Source organism: Anastrepha obliqua, chromosome 3 (genome assembly GCF_027943255.1).
Source record: "Anastrepha obliqua isolate idAnaObli1 chromosome 3, idAnaObli1_1.0, whole genome shotgun sequence".
Taxonomy (NCBI): Eukaryota; Metazoa; Arthropoda; class Insecta; order Diptera; family Tephritidae; genus Anastrepha; species Anastrepha obliqua.
In genome coordinates this window covers 48,427,079-48,452,642 of record NC_072894.1, presented here as the reverse complement: position 1 = coordinate 48,452,642, position 25,564 = coordinate 48,427,079, and the positions used below count along the sequence as shown (strand labels likewise).

The 25,564-nt window shown below is 35.7% G+C and overlaps 1 protein-coding gene across 1 annotated transcript in view; it reads left to right on the top strand.

The window, feature by feature from the left end:
- The window catches only part of LOC129241380 (uncharacterized), a 46,361-nt gene extending 21,532 nt beyond the window's left edge, over positions 1-24,829 (top strand). Inside the window, exons 2-6 of the mRNA XM_054877662.1 lie at positions 9,385-9,516; positions 15,297-15,447; positions 15,523-16,310; positions 20,165-20,370; positions 24,629-24,829. Of these exons, the coding sequence (XP_054733637.1) occupies positions 9,385-9,516; positions 15,297-15,447; positions 15,523-16,310; positions 20,165-20,370; positions 24,629-24,829 (1,478 nt within the window). The remainder of the gene's footprint in view (positions 1-9,384; positions 9,517-15,296; positions 15,448-15,522; positions 16,311-20,164; positions 20,371-24,628) is intronic.
- The last annotated feature ends 735 nt before the right edge of the window (positions 24,830-25,564 follow it).

The following is a 25,564-nucleotide window of genomic DNA, read 5'->3' as shown; positions in this document are numbered from 1 at the left end:
GTCACTTAATTTGGGTCAATGTGTGTTTTTGCGACAAATTTCCTCAAAAAACCTGCGTTTGCGAATAATTTCACGGTGTTCTAAGAAAAGTGAATACTTAAGTAATCCTCTCCTCTCAGTGATCGTTGTAAACAAATACCTATTTCATCTCGTAAGCTGTTATTTGTTTTATTTAATCATAAATAATTCTTTACAATTACTTGAAGAATTCGATTAGGAATAGGTTCATCAAGTGATTTAAGAAGAAATCGTGAACCAAGTTGCTTTAGTTCCATCAATTAATAAAATTTTATATTCCAATTCTTTTCCATCCTCATACACCTTTTCTTTCATTCTCGCAGGTTGTTATGAGAAGAATTACTAGAATAGTTAAGAAATTATATATATTCGGCAGTGCATACTTTCAGCACACTTCAATTTCTTTGAAAATTGTCTTTGGCCCTTCCTGGGATTTCATATTGCATCCATGTGCATATTCCATCTGAACTTTTTCAAAATATCCTTCTAAGTCACCACAATAAAGATTGTACATTTTTTTAATTTCGTATAGCTTTACCGTCACTACTAGAGGTATTGTGGGGGAAAAACCAAGGAGTATATCTTGTATAGAGTATTTAACTCCAAATCTGCATAATGTTTCAGCTATATAAGGTTTTTGATAATAATTAATATAATATTCCGCACATTCAAAAAATGTTTTATTCGCAATGCTGATCGACACTGGAAAGGAAACAGCAGAGCTTTCAGAAATATATTGATTATTTATTTAATAACTGGAAACAATACAAAGCGAATGAGATACCAAACCAAAAACGTGAATACCAGATGACAAGACAGAAGTTGCCAGAAAATACGAGTTGCCACATTTAAAAATTACAAAAGTTGCTACGTAAATGCATTCCACCTTAAACAAAAAGTTTGAAGAATATATTCAGAAAAATCAAAATACAAGTTTATTCCTCAAAAGTAATATTATCCACTTCACAGTACTTCCCATTAACTGCAACGCACTTATGCCAGCTCTTAATCTAGCTTTCGAATAATGTTGGAAATCTACTATATTTTCGGCATAGCCATCAGAGTCATCTTAGATTTTTCCATTCCTTTTTTTTCGGCTGTTGAAACGCGTTCTCCGTAGTGGTTTTTTGACTCGAAAAAATAGAAAAACATCGCAGAGAACCATATCAGGTAAATTCGATGGCTGTTGGATGGTATTCGTTTCGTTCCTAGTCTAAAGTTCTCAGGTAACGGTGGTACTATGCGACGATGCGTTATAATGGTGCAAAATCCACGAGTAGTTTTTCCACAAATCCTTCCTTTATGCTTCACATAAACGTCTCATAACGTCAAATTTTGGCCCTTAGTCTGACCTTCTATCAAAGGTTCGAGGTGTGCAATGCTGGTGTAAAAACTGTGAATATCGCTGTCTTTTGGTTTTTTTGTTCGTCTTGATTCATTTGGAACTCTCCAATCAAGCGCCTGACGTCTGGATTGCGTGTTGTACTCATAAGCCCACGTCTTGTCTCTGGGCTTGATTGTTCCAGGAACTTTTTGATGCAGATGGGTGGTATAAGCAGAGATGCTTGTGCACAAGGTATTCAATCTTAAGTTGAGCATGAAAACGTAAAGTAAAGTGTGTAAGCATTGCAATTTAATAAACCGAGCAATTTGTGTTGCTGTTAGTTTGCGACTTTTATTTAGCAAGACAGTGGCCGAATTTAGAGGAATTATACAGAGACGATTTATTCGTAACACAAATAACAATATCATTACAATATGGTGTACATTAGAACGCGAGGGTATAAAAGGAAAATTAATAGGTAACATTCGTATCGCCCTGTTAATTCCGGTGTCGTGATGACGATAGAAAATTTATTACTGCAAGCCGTCCGATAATTTTCACGCTATTCTCACGTTTCATACACATATTGCACTATATGTAAAATTGCATACTCAACGCTGTGCATACGCCCGTATTTAGTACTGTGGTATCTCCGTAATGCGGACTGTTCATATTCATTGCTAGTAATATTTTATTATTGTGATACTTATCATTTTATGCTGTGGTTTAAACTTGTTTTCTGTAATAATTAAGAGGGACTATTGCAGAGCACCTTCAAGCAGACTTTGACTCGTTGTGTCTTTGGCGTCAGAATTCTCGACTTTCTTTCAATATAGAAAAGTTATGTATTATTTCTTTTTTAAAAGCTCGTTTTGTCTGAAATACCTCCTCGACTCTATTTTGAACGAAACACTACAGTCTACCGACTGTTATTTTTGACTAAAAGACTCCAAGTCTTATTCACTTTTAAGCTTTGTGCACCACATCGCCTTGAACTTCTCAGATCCTTATACCCGAAAACTGCTATTTTAATATTTTATGTGCTCTGAACTAGATTATACTTGTATTGCGTTTATTTAGATATGGTATTTTCAGCTGGCTGTAGACGACATTCAAGTGTCCAAAAAGTAATTTCGCAGTTTACTCTTCGATGCTTAAGAGCTTAAACCCTGAATGGCCTTCAGGACTAATTATGTCGTGAATGCTCCTTTAGCGCGTGCATTTCGGAACTTCAAAGAGATCTCGAGTTCTGTCTTTCTTGGTTTCCCACTATTTACAGCGTCTTTCCTCAATTTGCTGAAAGCGACTTTTAAATCTACTGCCAATATTTTGTTATTATTCTTATAATTTTCTCTCCTTTTTGTAATATAGTCCCCTTTAAAGGGAAAACGAGTCACAAAGCACAAACAATGCAAAGAAGAAAGTAAAATATTAGAGGCAGTTCAATAAGATGCGTTGCAGATGAGATGTGCTTGAAATGCTCAAACCAGTAGAAAAGCTTGACACTTATATTATACAATTTGCTGAAAACTAAATTTCTTCAATAAATTTGAATTCTCTAAACTAAGTTATTAAGTTTCATACTAACATTCATCACCTACAATCCGGACACTCCAGTATTCGGCCCGACCTTGGGATTTTAGCTGTGTGGATTATCGAGTTAGCACTGTGATTGTACATCTCTGTGTACATCGCATGCACTGAACCTGGCTTTTGTTTCTCTTCAGTCGTCTTCCTAGTCAAACTTCTTTGTTTTGAACAGTAAATAACAAATAAATAAACGAAAAGCATAACGACAGAAATTTCTGCTTGACTCAAGCTTTAAGCCGATATGTGTACATATGTACATACATATCTATTCGGCTTTCACTCATTGCGCCTTTTATTTATTGTTTTGAAGTTTTATTTATTTTTTGTTTGAATATCGCTATTTGCTTTTTATAGACATCCACTGTTGACCATTTTCGGATGGATTAAGTTAAACAGATGGCACAACCCATACCACCGCACACATACCACCGCACACATACACACGCACATACTAATAAATCGCGCTAATATGGGCATAGCCCGAATCAACGAACCACATTTCAGTGGTTTCAGTAACCTCTCAGTGGTTACATTATTACCAGTTTAAAAGTAATCAAAATTTAACAACCGTATTGATTTCGGAGCTTTATAAACAAAATGCATAAAAATATAATAGTCCTATGAATAAGTTCGTGCGGTTTTACAACAGATGGCGTAACTTGATTATTATTCCATCGATCCACATTTCCAAACATTCATTGGAGAGCTACTGTCGTAAGGCACAAACGTCAGTATAAGTTTTTTATTTGAAGCGTAAACAACAATATTTTTACCACACTTGAAAATGACGAATTTCGTGCCAAATAATGTGTTTTTGCGGGGAATTCTTTAATATGAAGAAAAAAGCAGCCGAAAGTCATCGTATCTTGGTGGAAGTTTATGGTGAGCATGCTCTAGCTGAGCGAACGTGCCAGAAGTGGTTTGCACGCTTTAAAAGTGGTGATTTTGGCTTGGAAGACGAAGAACGCGAGGGTGCGCCGCCAAAGTTCATGGATACCGAATTGGAGGAATTGCTCGATCAAGATCCGGCTCAAACGCAAGAAGAGGTTGCAAAAACTTTGGGAGTTGATCAATCAACCATTTCCAAACGTTTAAAAGCCATGGGAATGATCCGAAAGGTAGGCCATTGGGTGCCGTATGAATTGAAGCCAAGAGACGTTGAACGCCGTTTTATGGCATGCGAACAACTGCTTCAACGGCACAAAAGAAAGGGTTTTTTGCATCGAATTGTGACTGGCGATGAAAAGTGGGTCCATTACGACAATCCAAAACGTCGGGCAACGTATGGATACCCTGGCCATGCTTCAACATCGACGTCGGCGCAGAATATTCATGGCCTGAAGGTTATGCTGTGTATCTGGTGGGACCAGCTGGGTGTTGTGTATTATGAGCTACTGAAACCGAATGAAACGATTACGGGGGATGTCTACCGACGACAATTGATGCGTTTGAGCCGAGCACTGCGAGAAAAACGGTCGCAATACGCCGATAGACACGACAAAGTTATTTTGCAACATGACAATGCTCGGCCACATGTTGCACAAGTGGTCAAAACATACTTAGAAACGCTCAAATGGGATGTCCTACCCCACCCGCCGTATAGTCCAGACCTTGCGCCATCCGATTACTATCTCTTCCGATCGATGCAACATGGCCTGGCTGACCAGCACTTCCGTAATTACGATGAAGTCAAAAAATGGATCGATTCGTGGATTGCGGCAAAACCGACCGAATTTTTCACAAAGGGAATCCGTGAATTGCCAGAAAGATGGGAAAAAGTAGTAGTAAGCGATGGACAATACTTTGAATATTAAATTTGTAACCATTTTACGTCAATAAAGTTTCAAATTTCGAAAAAAAAGCGCACGAACTTATTCCTATTAATCCTGTGAATTAAGAGCTTAAAGATATATTTCGTCTATAGAAAGAATAGTATACGCCGTGCATTTCACCCGCGTTTATTTATTTATGTTCAATCTGTTTTTTTACATAAACTCCGAAGCAGCAAAGTGAATAGTTTAGGTACGAAATGTTCCAATTTCAAGTTGTTTAAAAGCCTAACTTATGCCTAAGAACCTACCTGAGGAACTGTTTGCAGGTATAAGCAATCAGAGTGTCAAGAAATTACGTACTTAAAACGAAATGCCGAACCACAAAGATCTTCTCAGTTGACTCTGAACTATCAAAAATTCGCTATATAAATATCTCTTAGATAGAATTTAATACTAGTCCCAAACTATTGAAATGAAAATGATGCGAACTTACTGCACTCGATATAATTTGAAGGAAGTGGTACCAGATTTCAAAAAGAGAAATAAAAAAAACTGAGAATTGATGCATTATTTCATATCGCCATAAGAAGGTCATAAATGTCTCATACATGCATTTTTAGAGGAGCATGAATGCGATCTAGTTGTGCTTTCCAATTTACTAGAACGACATTGAATTTTCTTGCTGGGTACACAAAAACATTCTGCATTTCTACCGCTACCCACAATGAAGGTATACATACATATACACAATTTATTAGCTTCCATTACATGGCTTGCAACAATTTGTTGTAACATTCCGTGAAAAGTAGTAAATCATGTTGCCTGCCCAATTTAGCCATACACTTAGCACAGCTTCACACAGTTTATGGGTAATGGAATAATTAGCATAGCTAAAGTTAGTTAATCAGAGTGAAAATTATTTTATGCTTCGCTTCCATCACGCGCGCCACGAAGGGGGAAGCGGGAGGTTTAGGCTTCAAATTGAATTTCAAAAATTAAACAATAATGCTGGAAAGCATGCTGAAATTACTAGCTTTATTTGAAACAAAAAGAAACCCATGTTTACGATTTCTGAAACACTAAGCGTTGAAGCTCATTATCGTATCAGAGAGTACCTAATATTTTTCAATTCGTTTATTCGCAATTTAAAAAACAGATTTTTAAAATAAAAATATATACTTATTATTTGGCTTTCAAACTCAACTTCCCGATAATACTTAGAATCTTGACAATAATGATATACAAAACTAAGAACATGCATAACTTTTATTGTGATGACTTAGAAGGAGATTTTGAGGAAATTCAGGTAGAATTAAAAATTCGATAGCAAATTATTTGCAATATATGCAATTTAGAGGAAGACCCAAAAACTAATTTGTAAAGCAATAGTATAAAAAAAATTGCAATATGAAATCCAAAGAAAATTTTCAAAGAAATTGATCTGTGCTGGAAACATTCACTACTGTATATATCTAATTTATAAACTATTCTAGCAACTCTTCCCTTAACAACCTGTGGGAATCAAAGAAAAAGTGTATGAAGATGGAAAACAATTGGAACATAAATATTTTTTAATTGGTGTTTAAAGGTAGCTTGGATCACGATTTCCGTAATTTTTTTTTAATCAGCTTATGGATCTATTCTAATGTGTGCAATTCTGAAATTACGCGGCATCCAACGAGAACACATCTTCTTTACTACCAAATGTTCCAGAAATATTGAATCTAGGCTGGTTCAGCCTATGCCCAAGGATACCTCTATCTCGCAAAATGCTATACGGCAATCTTGCGTTATCAGTTGAAGCACAATATAAATTGTTTCTGGCACACCAACCATTTTTGTATGGCTTCCATGAGCGTTTGATATAGGCTAAAGTTGTTGCTTCAACGCCAAGAGCCGAAGTAAGTTGGTAAATGTAAGCCTGTCTCAATAACTCACGTCGAAAATCGCAATAAATCGCCGAGAAAATATTCATTATATATATATGATTATGAATTCTTGGCATGAAACAGGAAAATCGATAAAAAAAGTTATTTTTCAAAAGCGTTTATAAGTTTGGTTAAAATAAAATAATTTGTGGCAAATTGTGAATTAAACTTCCCGTTCCCATTGGTGCTGTCAGGGATGTTCAGTAGCAAAATTGATAAATATCCGCTAGGTTTGCTTGTGTAACGTTGCTGGCTACTTTCATTCGATTCCAAAATCACTAACACCGATTGATTCCGGTAGAGAACTGGCATTTTTAGTGAATGCCTCATTAAGGAGGCTAGAATCTAACTCAACTCCTGCTGATTAATAGATTTTAACCCTTAAATGAGCTAGTTCTTCTTTTTTGTTAACAAAACATATCTTTTTTTATTTAAGAACATTTTAGTGCATTAATAATAAGAAAAAAGTAATTTCACCATTTTTAGAGCCTTATGTAGGCGAAAAATAGCAAGGACAGCAACAAAACAGAGCTTTAAAACACCTCAACTTTTATAATTATCAGTGCGTTATTAAATTAGAAGTAGTTTTTTTTTTTTGTTTTTTTTTTTTTTGTCGGGACAACTAGCAAGTGCAGCACTCAGACATTAATTAAGTCCATTGTACTTTGTCCCTTTTAATTTTCTTTAAATCTACCCGATCTCCGAAGAAATCTGTGTAGATCTTGTGGTGTCAAGGAGCCAAGGTGGTCGCTTCTTAACACATCAGTGCCAAAGACCTCAAACCTGATTCGAGCGAAGGCGGGGCAGACGCACAAGAAGTGGACGGCCGTCTTATCCTCCTCTTCACAAACTGGGCAGAGTACATTGTCTGAGATGCCCACCCTTTCCATGTGCTTCGTCCACTGAAAGTGGCCCGTCATCAGTCCAACCAGCCGGCTGCACTCCGTTCTGCTTAACGACAGGAAGGTTTGCGACAGTCGATCGGACATGACAGGTAACATCAGTTTAGTTCATCTGCAGTTTCTCTCATCCTGCCAAGCTCGCTTGTGGGTTGTAGTAACCGATTTGCTAACCGTTACTTTGATGGCCGAAGAAGGGAGTGACAAAACGGGCTCTGGACCAAAGAAGTTGGCCGCAGAGCCCATCTAAGCTAAGGAGTCAGAGGTCTCGTTTCCCACGATACCCACGTGTCCTGGGACCCATGTTAACACCATGGTGTTATGTCTACCGACATAGATCAGCCTAGATTTACAGGACTCGACTACCCCTGATGTGGTTGGGGTGCTGTCTAAGGCCATGAACGTAGGTTGGCTGTCGCTATAGACTCATATAGATCGGCCTCTCCATCGGTTTTTCACAAAGTTCATCGCTTCTTTAACTGCATACACCTCCGCTTGAAACACAGATGCATGCATTCCAAGAGCAAAGTGCAGTTTTTTCCTGCTGGATTCCACGTAGACCCCAGAGCCGGAGCCAAGCTCGGTCCTGGAGCCATCCGTGAAAATGCGAGAACAGTGTTTGCCGAGCTCATTTCCAGAGTTTGACCACGGCTGAGCCTCTGGCAGCACTACACTGTATCTCTTTTCAAGTACTACTCTTGACGGCTTGGAGTCAAGCGGCATGGAGAGAATCGTTGGATCGAAGTCCATGCCTTCTCTGTTTTCCATTGCCAGACAAGGGCCGTACCAGTTCCCATTGTATTTCAGTATGCAGATGGCCTTCAAGGCCTCTTATCAAACAGGCAACATCGTCCGCATATGCCTGTGTATAGACTCCAGCACCATTTAAGGGGGTGAGTAGAAGATCAATCACCATGAACCAGAGCAATGGAGACAGCACACCACCTTGCGGGCAGCCTCTATTAACCCCGGATGACACCAGCAGATCCTCCTCCGCCCGCACCGTGAGGATTCTTTGGGCTAGCATTGAACGAATTCAATTCACCAGCACCCGGTCTACACCATGTCTGCTGGCAGAGCTGCACATGGTAGAAGTAGTTTGTAATAAAGTAAATAACTGAAAAATTATGTTTTTACCACCACTTACAAAAATTGAGGTTAACACTTACTCGCTCATTTTTTATTGCTGGTATCATTTCACTTTGTGACAATAGCAACAGAAGAAAGGAAAAGTTTTGTCAACCGTTAAAATAGGTGTTCCCACTAATTTAGACTTAAAATATATTCAGACTAAATTAAAGCAAACTGGTTTTAAGTGGAGAAGTAGGTGTAAGAGCGGTTGACCGTTCGTTATATAAACAACAACTCGCATTTAAGGGTTAAGCTAGATAAGTTTTTACACGCAAGAAAACTATTTGGTTTCCTATAGAGAGGGAATAGCTTGTTTCATTTAATACAATAAATTTTCTAATAAGCCAATATTATATATAATAAAAACTTTTTATCTATAATTTCCCTATATTATAAGAGGGTTCATTTTCAACAATAAATAATTTTATGACCAATAATTCAAAAAAGTGTGATTTAAAATTATAAAACTACTTCTTATATAAAAACCCAAGACGTACACCAAAATTGCAGGAGGAGCTCGGCCAAATACCTACCAGAAATGTATGCACCAATTATTATTATTATTATATTTTTATATAAAAACCAACAGGTTTTTTTTCGTTTTTTGTTATAAAAAATTATGAAAAATTTTATTCCAACTAATTAAAACAGAAACGATAAAAATAAATCAGTTAATCTAAAACAAATGTTTAATTTATATTTCTTCACTTTTCTATTTACAGAAGTCTCGCCATATATAGATTTGGTGCTATGCCCAATGAGAGAACAGCCATGGGGTTGTGCGCGGCAAAAATCAGCACGGATTTTGGATTTGTGGGATAATGACTTGCAAATGCAGTGGCAGAAATTAAAAGGTATTGAAATATTTTTTCAGCTGTCACTTCAATGGCATCTATTTTGAGAGATATTAAATAAAAAATCTACAAATTATTAAAATGGGACCGATTTCGCGGCGCACTGTGTAACAATAACTGAAACCCATCAAGATAATGTTGTAAAATTGTGGAAACTCCAATTATAGTTAAATACATCCAAAAATTTTGTCAATAGCAGACACACAAAGCCACTATTCTATACAAAATATTATTTAAGAGCAAGTGGGTAATTAAAGCTTAACGGAATCTGACTGTGTGTATAGCCGAATTCAAATTTTCAGCCAATATGAACAAGTGAAAAGCCAATACTTTGAATGCATAACGAAGAGAGAGCAGTTGCGCCAAGTAGATCAGTTTATAAATAAATCGTTTTAATGCACACATCTCCCTTCATCGCAACTATTATTTGCTGGTGAATTTTTCACGCTACCATGACCATAAGCAATGAGTCAAATTTCGAAGAAAAATAACTAAATTACGTGGAGAGATCAACGAATGGTAAATGGGGTTTATTTGCACAGTTCTTTTTTATTCAATAAAGTGAAGCTTATTCAAGCTGCTGAATAAATGTTCAACATGACCTGGAAGCTAAAGTAAGACCAGTGTACATTTGTTGTATATGGATTTCAGGGTGCAGTAACTGTTCTTACACCAAAACTAAGCATTTACCACCTTAATAAAAAATTTTCCGGAATATATTCAGAAAATTCTAAACACAAGTTTACTCCCCAAAAGATATATTATCGCCTTCAAAGTCCTCCCAATAAGAGCTGTCTTCGATTTTTCTATTAATTCCTTTCGGTCGTTAAAATACGTTCCCGGTAGTGGTTTTTGACTCGGTCAAACAGAAAAAAGCGCAGCAAACCATATCAGATGAATTCGATGGCTGTTGGATGGTACTCGTTTCATTCTTGATCAAAAATTCACGGATAATAATGGCATTGTGGGACGTTACGATATCATGGAGCGAAAACCATGAGTTGTTTTTGACAAATCTTTTCGTTTTTTGGCGGATTGTTTCACCAAAACATCTGACATGGGTCTACTTATTAACTCTCTGACTTTCTGGCGAAAATTTTGTGGTGGACAATAGCCATAGAAACTGTAGGCATAGTTTTCTTTTTTGAATTAAAACGAGATACATATATTTTTGGTCTTGATTCTTTCGGATATTTTCACTCATTCACCTTGCGTCTGCTTTTCGTGTCGTACTCATAAACCCAGTAATGATGTGTATGACGAATGTTGGGTTGGATTCATTCTTGGAAATCATCAATCTTTGGGGTTGTCAACGCGGAGCCGTTTTTGTATGAAATTAAGCTCCTTTGTAAGACGATTCATGGTTAAATTATAGACCAAACTGAAGATGTTTTACAGTGAAACGAAACACGAAACGTGCGTCAGTTCTTTGAACCAACTGTTTTAAAACATAATAGCGAAAAAATCACCCATTATGTATGCCTTCTATAAAAAAGCATATTATTTCAATCATATTTTTGCCTTACTATGCATTTTGGATTTCCTAAAAAAATTAAATTATGCATTGGAGGAAAATAAACGAATCAAACAAATCCGACTGAATGAAATTGAATGGTTATAGCTAAATAAATCTAAAGAAATACATACATAATTGCCGGTTATGACTAAGTCGTATAAAGACTGGTTAACAGTGAGCCATACGGCATAAGCACAGGAGGTGCGGAATTTAGTGAAGAAGAAGCACGAAAAGTTTGTCAAAATTGAGAAACAAATTTTGTTTTAATTCATTTTAATAAAAATGGAGGAATTTTGGTTTGATTATTTTAATGGGAATGGAAAAAACTTGGCAAAATAATAAAAATATAAATTGAATAAAGTAAAGAGTGTGCTCACTTTCTACAGTCACTTTCTATTCACGGTACAGTCTTTAGTAGAAGCCGCTTACTTTGATATTTAATGTCAGTAATGATGAACTTTATACAATTGGGTCACCCTTTCCTGGGTCTGTCGCCTAGCACCTCCTCCAATGTGTGATGTGTATTTGATGTTGCTCCACCAATATATAAGATTTATATTTTATATTTCTTATTCACATTACATGAAATATTCATGGTAATAAAAAAAAATTACTTAAAATTAGGTCAAAAACTAACTGAAACATGTTAATAAATATGTTCGTAAATAAGTTAAAGAATTATTTTATCAGTTAGGATGTTTTTTCTTACAGCAAATTTTACTTGCCCAGCATCTCTTCCACTTCGATACGTGCTGGTGTAGCAAGTGGAAAGTGTGAAGACTACACAGCTTGAAGCATCTTCTGGCTGTAGAATTGGCCTACCACTTCTGGCTGTAGTAGATATAATCTGCTCAAATTCTTCAATGATTCTGATAATACACCTCAGTAAGGGCGGTTATTACATTTTCGCATCATTATTTGGAAGATAATGATCCAAGGCATTGTTAACGACCATCACAAGACCTGCAACGCTAAGATCTTTCATTGATTGATAGGCTTGTTGTGTACTGCAGATCACCTCGAGCAAATTGGTTTGCAATATATACTTGTTGCATTGTCCCTGCATACAAAGTGGTAATTTGTCTGGCAGTATAAATACCTGCATTGTTCACCAATATATCCACATCACTTATATTTTCGATAACCCAAGCGAAAGCTTTTTTCATCGATTCCTGGGAAGAGGCATCACAAGCAACGGGATGAAAGTTCGTCTTCTCTTCGTCACCGGTGAATATATATTAAATAAATGTTTATCAGTTAAATGATTAACTTTTCTCTTCGAAATGCAATCGAATATATGTTACATAGTACTTTCAAACCTATTTATCATAATTACACAGCTTCAAAACTAGTCGATTGTGAGTAGATATTATATTTTGTTTTTCATTGCTTGATAAAGCAAACCGGAGTTACTCGTTAATTAACTTGGCAACAGGTCTATTCATTTATGTGTGCTCACATGCATACGTATGTATGTATATTTATTATATGTATTAATAGTGTACATACGCATATGTGTGTCATATCGGCTAAGGTGTAGTAAGTTTTTAAGAGTGAAAAGGGTAAAATTTTTTATTTACTTTATTTATGTCAATAATAAAATATTTCCGGAAATGATTTAACCAAAATAGGCCTATATTCACACAACTACGTTGTGGTATATGTATGTATATATATATGTATGTAGCGGGTATGGACATGTGTATATGGTATGTAGGTCGGCATAATTTCTTCATAATGACCAATTGACCGAGCAGGATTTACCATCTTATTATTTTAAATGTACTCACGTGCCGTAGCCGAGTGGATGTGTGCACAACTAATATTCGGCGATTTAGGCTCAGCCAAAAAATCTGAAAGTATTAATAAATAAAAATAAAAAATACTACAAATTATATAATATAAGTTATGTGCCTTGAAAAGAACATTTGAAAAGCATAATGTTCTGGAAAAATTTCTTTATAAAATATACTTAATAAGATGTGAATTAGGGTTGAAAGAAAACCCCAATGCGCTGTAACAAGAAAAATTCTGTCACATACTGACTATTTTGAATATTACTGCAAAATTTAATTTTTTTATTGACGTTGAAGCTCTTAATCCATCTGCCTGCTTCCCTCCAAATAATTTCTTAGATTTCGAGTCTCTAAAACTATCTGCATCTGACACACTTGCCTTGCAATATCACTTAATGTTGAGTTGTAGAAATAATTTATCAATGAATAATAATAAATGCCCCATATGTCCACCTATGTCTTTTTCTAAAACTTCGAATCCTATTCACATACTACAGTACAAGATTTCGTCAATTTTGTTGTTGTGTTTGGTTTTCAGTTCACTATTGTAATCCTATTTGTTATTTTATTCCGAAGGGACACATATTTTAAGAATCCTTATACTAGGAAAATATAATATGTATAACTTTCCGATTCATTCATAACTTGATATGGAACCCAATTTATAGTTCCCATTATAAGATCGAAAGATTACGAGATCCGAAGAATTTTTTGCGTCGAGTTGTCACCGTTGATAAAACCTGGATTCATTATTACACACCAGAAACTAAGCAACAATCAAAACAATGGATTTCTTCCGGTGAATCTACTCCAAACAAGGGGATGACAGTCCCATTGGCCGGAAGGGTTATGGCGACGATTTTTTGGGTTGCGAACAAAGTCATAATCATGTATTTTTTAGAAAAAAGAAGAACGATAACTGGACAATACTAGAGTGAGTTATTGGAGCGTTTTCACAGAAAATTTAAGGAGAAACGGTCGCATTTAGCGAAAAGGAAGGTGCTGTTTGTCGTCGCCAAACTTCATGGATTGCATAATGAATTGTTGCCGCATCCTCCGATCTGGCTCCCTTTGACTTTTTCTTGTTCCCTAATACTCGTATGAAGAAATGGCTCGCAGAAAAAAAATTTAGTTCAAACGAGGAAGTCATCGCTGAGACAGAGGCGTTGGACAAATTCTACTTTTTGGAGGGGTTAAAAATGGCTGGAGCGTTGGGAAACTATGTTGAAAAATAAAAAAATTTTTGAGTAATTTCTGACACAGGTACTTATTGAACCCACCTCGTATAGGGGGAGCCAGGGGTCGATTTTGGACTGCGTTTTTGTACCGTTAAGTTCTTGACTATACTTGTGATTTAGCTTTCATGAATAACGAAAGTGAACGTCAGCTGGCGCGGTGGGTGTGATTGTGGGAGGGTACGAAACGTGTTGAAAAAAAATTTTTAACAACTCATTTAATACCAGCTGAGATTTTTTTCATGCATTGTTGACATTTAGTTGAATAGAAAAAAATAGTCAGCTGCGCGGTAGAGGCGGGAAAACCCGTCAGCTGAACAGGTGAACTTGTAAAAAAAAATAAAAAGTAAAACTACTTTATGCCGATTGAAATTTTTTACATAATTTTGGACAGATATAAATATATAATAATGATGGTCAGCTGCGTTTATAGCGGTGGGAAGACCGTCAGCCGAAGTAAGAATGGTTGGTTTCGTCATCCATTCGATGGCGTCTGCCTTCAGTATTAAAATCAGTTGGCATGAAATGATGACGTCAAAATGATCCTGGCTCCCGGACTATAGGGTTTACACGCTGCTTGGGTGCTTGGGCGAGCTCCTCCTCCGATTTGTGGTGTGTGCCTTGGTATTGTTCCATAAATGGAGGGACCAACAGTTTTGTGCCGCCTCTGAACGGCCAATTGTTTCTTATGAGGGACTTTTTAATGGCAGGAATACACTCGACGATTTGCCATTGTCTGGCGTGAAGCAAGCGCTATTAGAAAAACGTTCAATTATTGGTGTTTCGAACCTGTGCATTTTCGTCGTAGTCATGCACCAACACATTGGCTACGGTACCCATTACATATACAAAAATGTGTTTCACTCTTTCCAACACAGTCCAGCGTTTTCATCATCCTTTCCATGTCCATTCAATTAAAGCAACTGTTTGGCTCTTGTACCGATGTTTAGAACTCTCAATGAGTTCAATGAAATCTCTAATATAATTAATATTGCGATTTCAACGCTATTTAACTTACCATTTAATATATTATCTAGTCTGTAATATTGTTTCTGCCATAGACTGAAATAAATGAAATGAAATTAAAATATCTATCGAGTGATGTACCAACCAACTTTTTACATATAAATAAATATGGGAATAATACGAGTACGAATATACGCATATTACGCACACCTTTTGTTTTATTAAAATTCTCTTTCAATGTCTTATATCAAATTCCTTTTCCTGCAGTGGAAGCCGATCGTCAATTAAATGCCACCATTGAGAAGCGTGGCTATAGTGCATCTGAGGTACTCACCAGAGAAAAACCGTCCACGATATTAAAGAAGATCGAAATCGGTACCAGTTATATGAAGAAATATTTAGCTGAAACTATGGATGGGTGAGTGATATCTGGTATTATTATTTTCGCAACATATCCATTAAAAATTCACTTTCCCCCATTTCACTAAACCAGTTTTCTTGGACGTGAATATGACTATGTGCAGACGGATCCAAAGCAAAATTTGGTCACCACTGATGAAGATGATGATGATAATAATGAGGAAGAGGAGGACAGTGACACAGAATATGAGGAGGATGATGATGAAGAAGGTAATGAAACTGATGCAGAGTCAGAAACTGTGCAGCAGGGAGAGGAAGATTACACGGATCGTGATGAGGTTGCCAGCCAACACATAGCCAGCTTGCAGGGTCGACCTGCTGCTGTGAATGGCCAACTGGATCACAGTGAAGTGCCACTCTTAATTGGCACAGCACCGGCTGAAGCCAATCATGATGCATCCGCTGGTGTAGAATTTATCGAAATCGAAGACAATGAGAATGCGCCAACGGGTCAGTTGAAGAAACCAGGCGGCGGTGGTAGTAAAAAGAAGCGAAAAAATAAGAAAAAGAAAAAACCTGAAACGCTGTTAGTAGTACAACCGGCAGAACTGGAATTGCATGGCCATGGTGGTCATCATGGTTGGGATGTACATGGCCATGGTGGTCAACATGATGAAGTTGTGGAGTGGGTGCCTGTAACGCAGGGTCACAGTAAGCCATCGAAGAAACAAAAGCGCAAGAAAAAGAAGAAGCACCAGCATGCGGACGACAGCGTATCTGTTGTGGTCGAACAAGAGCCATCAGACCATTTGGGTTTGGGCCTGCTGGAAGAGTTGGCGGATGCGGTCGATGTAGTGGATTTGGATGAGGGACACAAGCGCAAACATAAGAAACCACATAAATATGGTAGAAGCGTTGGAGGTGTGTGTTTGCGTGTGATTTATTAATCTGATCGCACCCTTTCCTAACACAAGCATTTCTCTCATCTTTTTTCTGATATAAGTAGCTCTCTCTCTCCCTCCCTATATTTTAGTTTATATTTTGCGCTGGATATGTAAATATTATATGTATGTATGAGTAGCTGGTGTCGGTTGGCGTAATAGTATATGCTTATTCTAGAGCACTAGTAGCTTTTTCAAATTTCTTTTCCGCTATCACTACGATTCGATAATAATTTGCAGAAATACCCTACATCCAGAAATTCCTGGGTACTCTAAATCCCAACTGAACCAATCGAAACCTAGATACCTCATGATTAAACCATAATAATATTGTTACTAATTCATTTTAAGCTACTGATAAATACTCCCATGCGCTTTTCCTCACAATGTAGGTACCAAGACCAATTCCTATAATCGGGGGTTTTTCGAATGGCCTAACTAAAATGTTCAATATAATTGCCTGTACCCTTAATGAGAAGCATAAGCACTGTCTATAATTTGGTATTGGGTTAAATGTGTAAATTATAGACATTTCGAAATATTTGTATGTCCAATAAGTGAATTAAAGTGCGATATTTTAGCGCGTAATTACAAAAAACGCCTAAGGTAAAATATTTTATGAGCCAAGAACTTGCGAAATCAAGCATTGGTTATATTGATTCTATTGACTTTTAACCCTTCGTTGGGCATCCGGGTCTGATCAGACATTTTTTGCTTTGGACGTTAATTTAACGACTTAAGGTTATAGATAGCTTCCTTATATTTAATTTTCTACTGATTTATCGCTATAGCCTTTTGAAAAGAATCCTCGAACAGGACGAGAAAAGGCCAGATCCAGATGCCAAACCGGAGGTATTTAAAAAGATGTCCAACGGAGGGTTAATAACGTACCAATTTTTTAATAGGTATAATACCTGTTTCAGGGTTGAACAACAAAACGAGATTTATAATACAAATATTCCTGAATTCACCTCAATATTTCCTATCGCCCTACACAGCAAAATTACCCTACATAGCTTCTTATTCGCTTATAGTTTTGAAATATATATTAATCAGTAGCTATTTATAAAACGTAATTTCTCGGCAAAGAGTTTTTAACAAAGCAGCTGCAACAATCATTACCTATTTGCTCGTAAATTCTCGCTTACCATCAAAATCGCCCGCAAACTAACAAGTGAAATTATTCTATATTCAATAACTAAAAATATTAAGAAATTTAGTAATTTATAAATACATATTTACCCACAAATAATTTGGGTGTAGGGTATTTCTGGTTCTCAGTAACTGCTTCGTATTTTGTGAAGCAAGCGTTGCCACTTGTATTGTCAAAGTCGTAATTTAGCAAATACATAAACCCAAAAGCTTAAGCAAGCGCCTACACAAACCACGACGGAGGTATGAAAGTCGGCAATGCAGTGTACGAATCTGTTATAAAGGGTGATGTTATCAGATAAAACTTTTTATGTGTTGGTAATATGTATAGGATTTGTTCCGGTTTTTGTTAGTTTATAAGTGTAAGTTTGGGCAAAATGCACACAAACACACTTGTGGATTATGAAGAAGAAGATAAAAACTTTTGAAAATTTGCTATTGAGTCTTCTAGAGCAAATTACTTACTTAAAAACAAAAGAATGATATAATAAATATTTTGCCAATACAGTAACTAAGAAAATTGATCTTTATGCCTTAAATATACGTACATACATGTATGTACATATGACGGATTTAAAAACAAAAAAGCAAGTTCACGATTTTGTTTATCAATATAATTTTATTTCATGTTCATGTGTGCATTTTGCAAAATCTTTAGATATAGTACTTACGAAAAATTAGTCATATAACATTGTACAATTAGTCTGTTAAAAACGGAAATGCAAAACTGATAAACCATATAATTATTACATAATTTTTTTTTCATATTAATATGCCACTAATAATGCCACTAAATATTCAGATTAGTATATGTATATTACATACATACATATTTATGTGTATTTCATCTTTCAGAATATGCGCAGATAGCAAATAATCCAGTATTTGTAAGTTTTTAGAAGTTGTGGACGATCAACCTTATTATTGTACGGATTTATCATATTTGATTAAAAAAACCGTAATTACAATTACAATAAATAATTATAATTATTTAATATACTTCGAAGCCTTATTCCGTTAATGCCAAATTCTTTGCTTAATTTGAAATATTGAGTTTTTCTTACACTATTTGACAATTGAAAGGCAACCGCGGGCAAATCATTTTATATAGGTATTTGGCGACTCGTATTCGACCCACGTAGGAATAAATCCAACTGTTTGTTAAATTAACTCGATTTTTTTACAGCCACTTTAGTTTTAATTTAGCTCTACGCTACTGAGATACACCTGAAATTTGGTTCTACATAGAATTTTTTCGAAATCCTTCTTTCTTCATTCTTATGATTCCCGCTTTTAGCCTCTTGCGCTAGAAATTAATTTCAAAAAGTCGGTAAACCAATTTATTAGCAGCTCTTGCTTTTTTTTTAAAGCTTTTAGCAGTGTGTTTACTTTTCTGTTAAAGCTTTTAGCAGTGTGTTTTTAACAAATGCATATAGGCACAATATTTAAATGAACATAAACAATATTTGAAATAATTTTATTGATAGTTTTAATTAATAATATTTAAAGAAATTTTATTAATAATTTTATGCAGAGTGATATATTTCAAAACAATCTTGAATATGCAGTGTAACAAGACATTTTGCTGTTTCACTGCGTTTATTCTGTTTCGCGCATACCTGACATCTTCGTTGTTTACTTTGTGCAGGAGGAATTTTTCTTGTCCTTGTGAAGTCCTTCCGCGTGATGGGTATTCAGGAATATTAACATTTTATAGAATTTCTTCCACAATGTCCAGCGGAAGTTTAGAAAATGAATATTTCTTGGAGTTTAGAATTTGTCTTGCTTTTTTAAAGCTACTTCAGCAGGCGTACATTGCACGTTTTCCAGAGCGATAGACTAAATAAATAAATAATTCTTGAAATATATCTTGAAAAAACTGTTTCTAGGTTGAATGCTAATGCTAAAGGGTACAATATTTAGGTAATTTTTTCACAAAAATATCAAACATTTTTAAGAATTACTGATACTGGCCAAAACTACTACTACTTTTAATGTACAATTGTGAAACTAATTTGTAGGAAAAATAATACTTGCTGGCAGGGCTTACACCCTCATTGATAAAATAGTATGCATATCTTGTCAAAATTCGCAGTTGGCTGTTTTTTATGTAATATTTTTTTACTATTTACTTTTGTGAAAAAATCTTGATTCTGCATTTAATTTTCTTTTTAAGCGGAAACAAATGTAGGGATTTTTTATGTCATTTATTTTGAACTATTTTTTTTTTTTTGTGTAAAAATTCAATTTTCAATTCTTGATTCTGTATTTAGTTTTAATTTGAAGCGGAAACAAATATGGATATCAAAAATATAGTATTTCATAAGAAAATCGCTTTCAGGCAATGCCTCATTATGAATTATCTTTGCATATACGAAAGACTTAAGACACAAACTTATCAGTTTTGCATTTCCTCGTTAAGAGTAAAATAAATAAACATTCATGTACAGTCTAATTAAGTCGTCTAAAATAATTGCTTACGCTTCTCCCTAACTATCTAATGCACAACCAAATGCACTTCATACTAACAAACACCCACCCTCCCAACCGTTTTTTTATTTATTCATTCATTCATTTATCTAGTTATAGGCCCACTTGCGTCGATTGGCTGAATCAAACTAACAGGCAATATTGTGTCGCATCGTTTTTTCTTTCTTTTTTCACTTCTCTCATTTCACACAGTGACACGTGGCAAGAAGAAGAAGAAGAAGAAGGCACTTGCCAAACTGGTGTTGTTGGGGTCATTTCTCAAAGCGAAAATCGAGCTGCTACTGAAAATTTTAGGCGCCCACTTACAAATCAAATTCTTCGCAATTGCACTCATTGGTCTGCTGATAAATATTGCACGATTTTGGATTGATGTAAAACGTGGTGGTACGCCACAAAAGGTTGGTATTTCGTTATTGAAAGAAGCAAAAAGAGCTGAAGGAAGATTTCTGCATCCCCAACATGCTTTTAGAATGCGCGTGTTTGTTTTTGTTTGCTGTTCAATACGTTTGTCTTGCTTATGCACAAGTTATGTTCTTTATTAGACTCACACTATTGATACATATTTCAATTTATTGTTAATTATTTTCTTCTCACAGCCAGTATTTATCGAGCATGCATAATTTTTAAAGCTCAAGGAATGTGTATGTGTACAAATGTGTGTTTTGGCATATGTTGTGAGCATTGCATGTGCTTGGAAATGACAGTGCTTGCCATATACGTATGTATGTAAATGCTTCGATAGACGTTAGAGTTTGTTGATTGCATTTGATCACTCCTGTAAATATATAGAGTTTCGAGTTTTATAGTAATAAAAAGCTCGTTTGAGCTCAGTGCTCGTTTTTGTAATTTAAGGCATGTTGTCTACTCTCTATAACTATTTGATTTCCTACTATTTTCAATCGAAGGAGAGTATTGTTTTTTGTCTCAAATGAATTTAATGTTGTTTAGATAGTTAAAATTATAACGCTGCTTCTTAAAAGATTATGCTCTTAGATGTATGTTCTAGTATGATACGTTAGAATTGTTTTCTGTTGGAGAGTCCAGGACGCATTATAATGTATGAAACGAAAGGGGAAGTTCTTGGAAAATTTTAAATTTTTAAATTCTTTCTGTGAAAAAATTAGTCAAAATATAAATCTAAAAATACATCAAATAAATAATTTATAATTTTGAATAATTTATTCAAAAATGTAACACAAAAATGGGAAGTCAAATATATATATATAATTGGCGCGTACACCCTTTTTGGGTGTTTGGCCGAGCTCCTCCTCCTATTTGTGGTGTGCGTCTTGATGTTGTTCCACAAATGGAGGGACCTACAGTTTCAAGCCGACTCAGAACGGCAGATATTTTTTTTTATGAGGAGCTTTTTCATGGCAGAAATACACTCGGAGATTTGCCATTGCCTGCCGAGGGGCGACCGCTATTAGAAAAATCTTTTTATTAATTTTGGTTTCAAAAGAGATATTGAGCTTGCAAATATAAAGCATAGCAATAAATCAAAGCCCAATGGTAGTTAAATTTACTGTTTATAAAAAGTATATTAGTTGAAACAAGGAAATTTGAAAGCAAAAAATATATTCTAATAAAGGGTCCGCCATATAACTTTACGTAATTAAAAATGCTATAAAAAGAAACTACTCAATATTTTTCCAAACTGTTTTTTTTATTTTGAAGTACAATCCTTCCGGTTAATGATGGAATACAACTTCATTCATATGACTGCCTCGGCTAGCCATGCACCATCCCATACGCTCGGCCCAATTTTTCAACACATTTTCGATTGTATGCGGCTGTATTTCAGCTATGACATCGCGTATGTTGGTCTTCAGTGCATCAATTGTTGCTGGTTTGTTGGCATAACACTGGTCTTTGACGGTACCCCAAAGATAATAATCCAACGGCGTCAAATCGCAGCTCCGAGGCGGCCAAACGACATCAGAATTTCGGCTGATAATGCGATCTTCGAAGACAGTGCGCAAAAGATTGATCGTAGGATTCACTGTGCGGCAAGTAGCGCCAGATTTTCAAAGTAATGTCGCAATATTTCCCAGCGTTCTTTGAGCGTATACACAACCATTTTCGTTCAGCGGAAGAATAAAACTAATTTTCTGTCAAATTAGATGACAGCTAAGTGTTACCATTTTTAAAATAATACCTAGTTCAAATCCGTAACGATAGATGGCGGGCCCTGTATTAAGCTATTTTATTTTTTTTGTACCACAATTCAAATTTATTGAAATAGATTCCGGTATAAATACATAAATTACCATATTTCCTTGAAATAGGTTGATAAGAGGGCATTTTTGAAAAATTTGCACCAAAGGAGAATACTGATTTGATACACCGAAGGTGTGCAGAGTGGAAACAACAAAATTGGATTGAAATTTGGGTTGACCTTTACAAACGCCTGATGCCAACCCTATTTAAATGTTGGGCAAAAGTTAAGTAACTCATAGGAAAACAAATATGGACGTGCAAACAGTAATCAAAGCAAATTCGGATAATTTGTCCGCGCAAAAATTAACACCAAATATGACTCGTAGATGTGAAGCCATCATTGATCGTGACTACAAATTTTATTGAACATATATGAGTGGAGAAAGTTCCGGTCGGACTAAGCGAGGGTATACACTGATCCGTTGACAGGGGGATGAGCTCGAAGTTTCTAAGGATGCTTGAGTGCCCATAAGTGAGGTTGAGCTTATAGCCCGAGCCCCTCAGTCTGATTACGTACGTGTAGCGGCAATTCTGCCTGCGATGTCTGCGGGTACCACATTTAACATTGCGTTGCGCGCCAGAGTAGGAGTCGTTCGAAGCGCCCCCCTGACTCCAATGAGAGTCGACCTCTGCACTCTCTCCACCTTCTTCACCAATGTCGTCCTTTCTAGTGTGTTCCACCACACTAGGACTCTATACAACAAGAAAGTACATACAATAGTATTATATAGCCAAAAACAACTCTAGGCGAAAGGCCCCATCTTTTGCCAATTGCCTTGCTGTCAAGGATAATACCTAGGTACCTCACCTTGTCAGAAAGCATCAGAGTACTGCCTCCTAGTGAGGGAACATATGAACATATGTCTTGCATGCCCATACAAGACAGTTGGTTAGAATGGAATTGGGCAAATATTTTCTAAGTGGCAGTTACTCCTTTATTAGACAGACTGTGTATTTTATTTTTCTTGTAGCTTTTTTTCGAAATTTGATAGTTTGAAGCCACAATTTTATTCGGATTTTAAAAAATCACTTTGATATTCAAACTAGCAGCTCATAGGAAGATAAACAAATCACCTGTTCTACTTATACTATGGATGTGCCAGTATGGACAGCTGTATTCTTTACAAATGTTATGGACATTACGAGCTTCAATTTCCGGCATCAAAAATCGTTTATCATGGCGCGATACCGTTCGCCATTCGCTGTTACATTGGCGACAGCCTCGTCTTTGAAGAAATATGTACTGATGATTTCTCCAGCCCAAACCACTTTCAAACCAAGGTCGTTGCGTAAAATCGCCCAAGTAGTGCCATAAGATAGACCGAGTTGTTGAGGTCGGTACCGAATCAATTCTTCTGGGTCTTTGGCAAAACTCTCTTCTCAAAGCTGTTGAGGCGCAAGACTTTCCATGATGAAATCCAAAAGAATACTGAAACAAATTCTCTATTTCGTTTCACAGTAGTCACACGTGATTTCTTGGAAATAGTACCTCCTATCTGATCACCCTTTAACATATTTAATGGTAGTTGTTGCCAGTGCTATTAGGTAACTAAAAGACATTTTTGGCAGAGTTGCGGGGTTCTTTATTTAGAAGTAAACAAATGAACGTGCCAAATAAAAGAATACAACTTTTAACTAATAACTATAGATTTCTTGCTGAAATAAACCTTTTTTTTTAATCATGCAGTAATTATTGCTAAAAACAATAATTTAAATTAAAAAAAATGAAGCAAAAGATGTAAATAAGATTTTGTGCGAAACGCACTTTAATATTTCGGGCTGTATAGCAACAGTGTGTGCTGTAGAATATTGTTGAGGACTACTCTCAGCGGCTCATATAGATAGCTCAGAATTATTAAAAGTCATGGAGTTGGTATTATTAACCAAAGTATTCCACCTTCTTGCCTTCATTAGTTTAGTAAAGCGACATAAACTGAGAATAAATGTTTCTAAATACAAGCTAAGTTGATAAAAATACACCCAATTTTTTTGTTTTTGTTTTAGTCTAACTAAATTTTTAATGGTTGCATGAATTTTATCAAAAATATTAACAGGCGTATTCCATGAAACGTTGACATAGACTTTCAACCAGGGCTATTATACTTATACATACATATTTAATAGCCGATTTTTTTAACAAACTAAATATTATGAGAGAGGAAAATCAAATTTGCAAGATAAAATCTGTTATTTTATACGAAATGCGTATGCGCCTAATAGTCGCATGCTAAAAAGTTCCTGCATACACCAACATAACAAAACATGCAAGCAGACAAAAGGCAGCAAAAGCAAAAATACTCGTACACAAACCCATGCACACACGCACACTAATATCAGACACACACTCACAGTCACACACACCAACAATCCTTTGGGTATCTTTGGTATTTCCTTGGTGTTTCTCACTTCAAAACAAAAAAATCTCTCTAATACCAGGTTGTCTATGTTGAACATGCACACCATCAGCACCACTACGATGAGCATAACGAAGACTGGGGTGGCGAATCGGGTGGCAGCTACTGGAAGCGTTCACTACAAACTGATCCATCATTGGAAGAGGCTGCGACGGATAGCTATCAGCCTGTGCCGCAAAATCAAGATCCACACTTTATGGCCTACGGTAGACAATGGCAATGAGCGGAGCGAAACGCAGCTATTACTTAAAGGGCTATTAATTTATATTGACATAGTTATATTTTAATAAATATTTTGTAGCATAATGTAAAATAATTGATTGTTTAGTAATGTTTTGTTGTAAAAAATGTCTAAATTTTCCAAAACAATTGGTTTAAGAAATACCGTACAAGTAAATTGTTTAAAATATTTTACGTTCAATGAACAAAAAAGGAGATAACAAAAATGCAAACAATTGAATGATGCCAGAATTTGTAAACTTATCATAAAATTAATTTAGAAAAAGATTGGAAATTTAGCTTTAAAAAATTTAGTCAAAATTATTAAGCTCGGCTTACTTGAAGTGCAAAATTTATTTATTTTTATGGCTATGAGAATTGTAGTTTGAAAATTATATATACTTATAAGTATTTATTCTTACATTTAATATTTATTTGTTAAGGGGTCTGTACACAATGAATTGACGCGTTTTAACCTTTAGTGTGCTCGCAGCGAATTGAAAGAGGACTAAGAAAATATTTATGATTTGTATGATTCTTCATCACGAATGAGTTTGCTCCTAAAATGCTTGAAGCGATGCATGATAGTGTACCGACCCATTTATGTAAGCTTATTTATTACTTGTTTCCATATTAAATTATGAGATATTATCCTACAAAATATGTCAACTTTTCATCTGTATGAACTTTGTTTTATTCATTTCATATTTATGTATATTTTTCGATGAATAAAAAACGA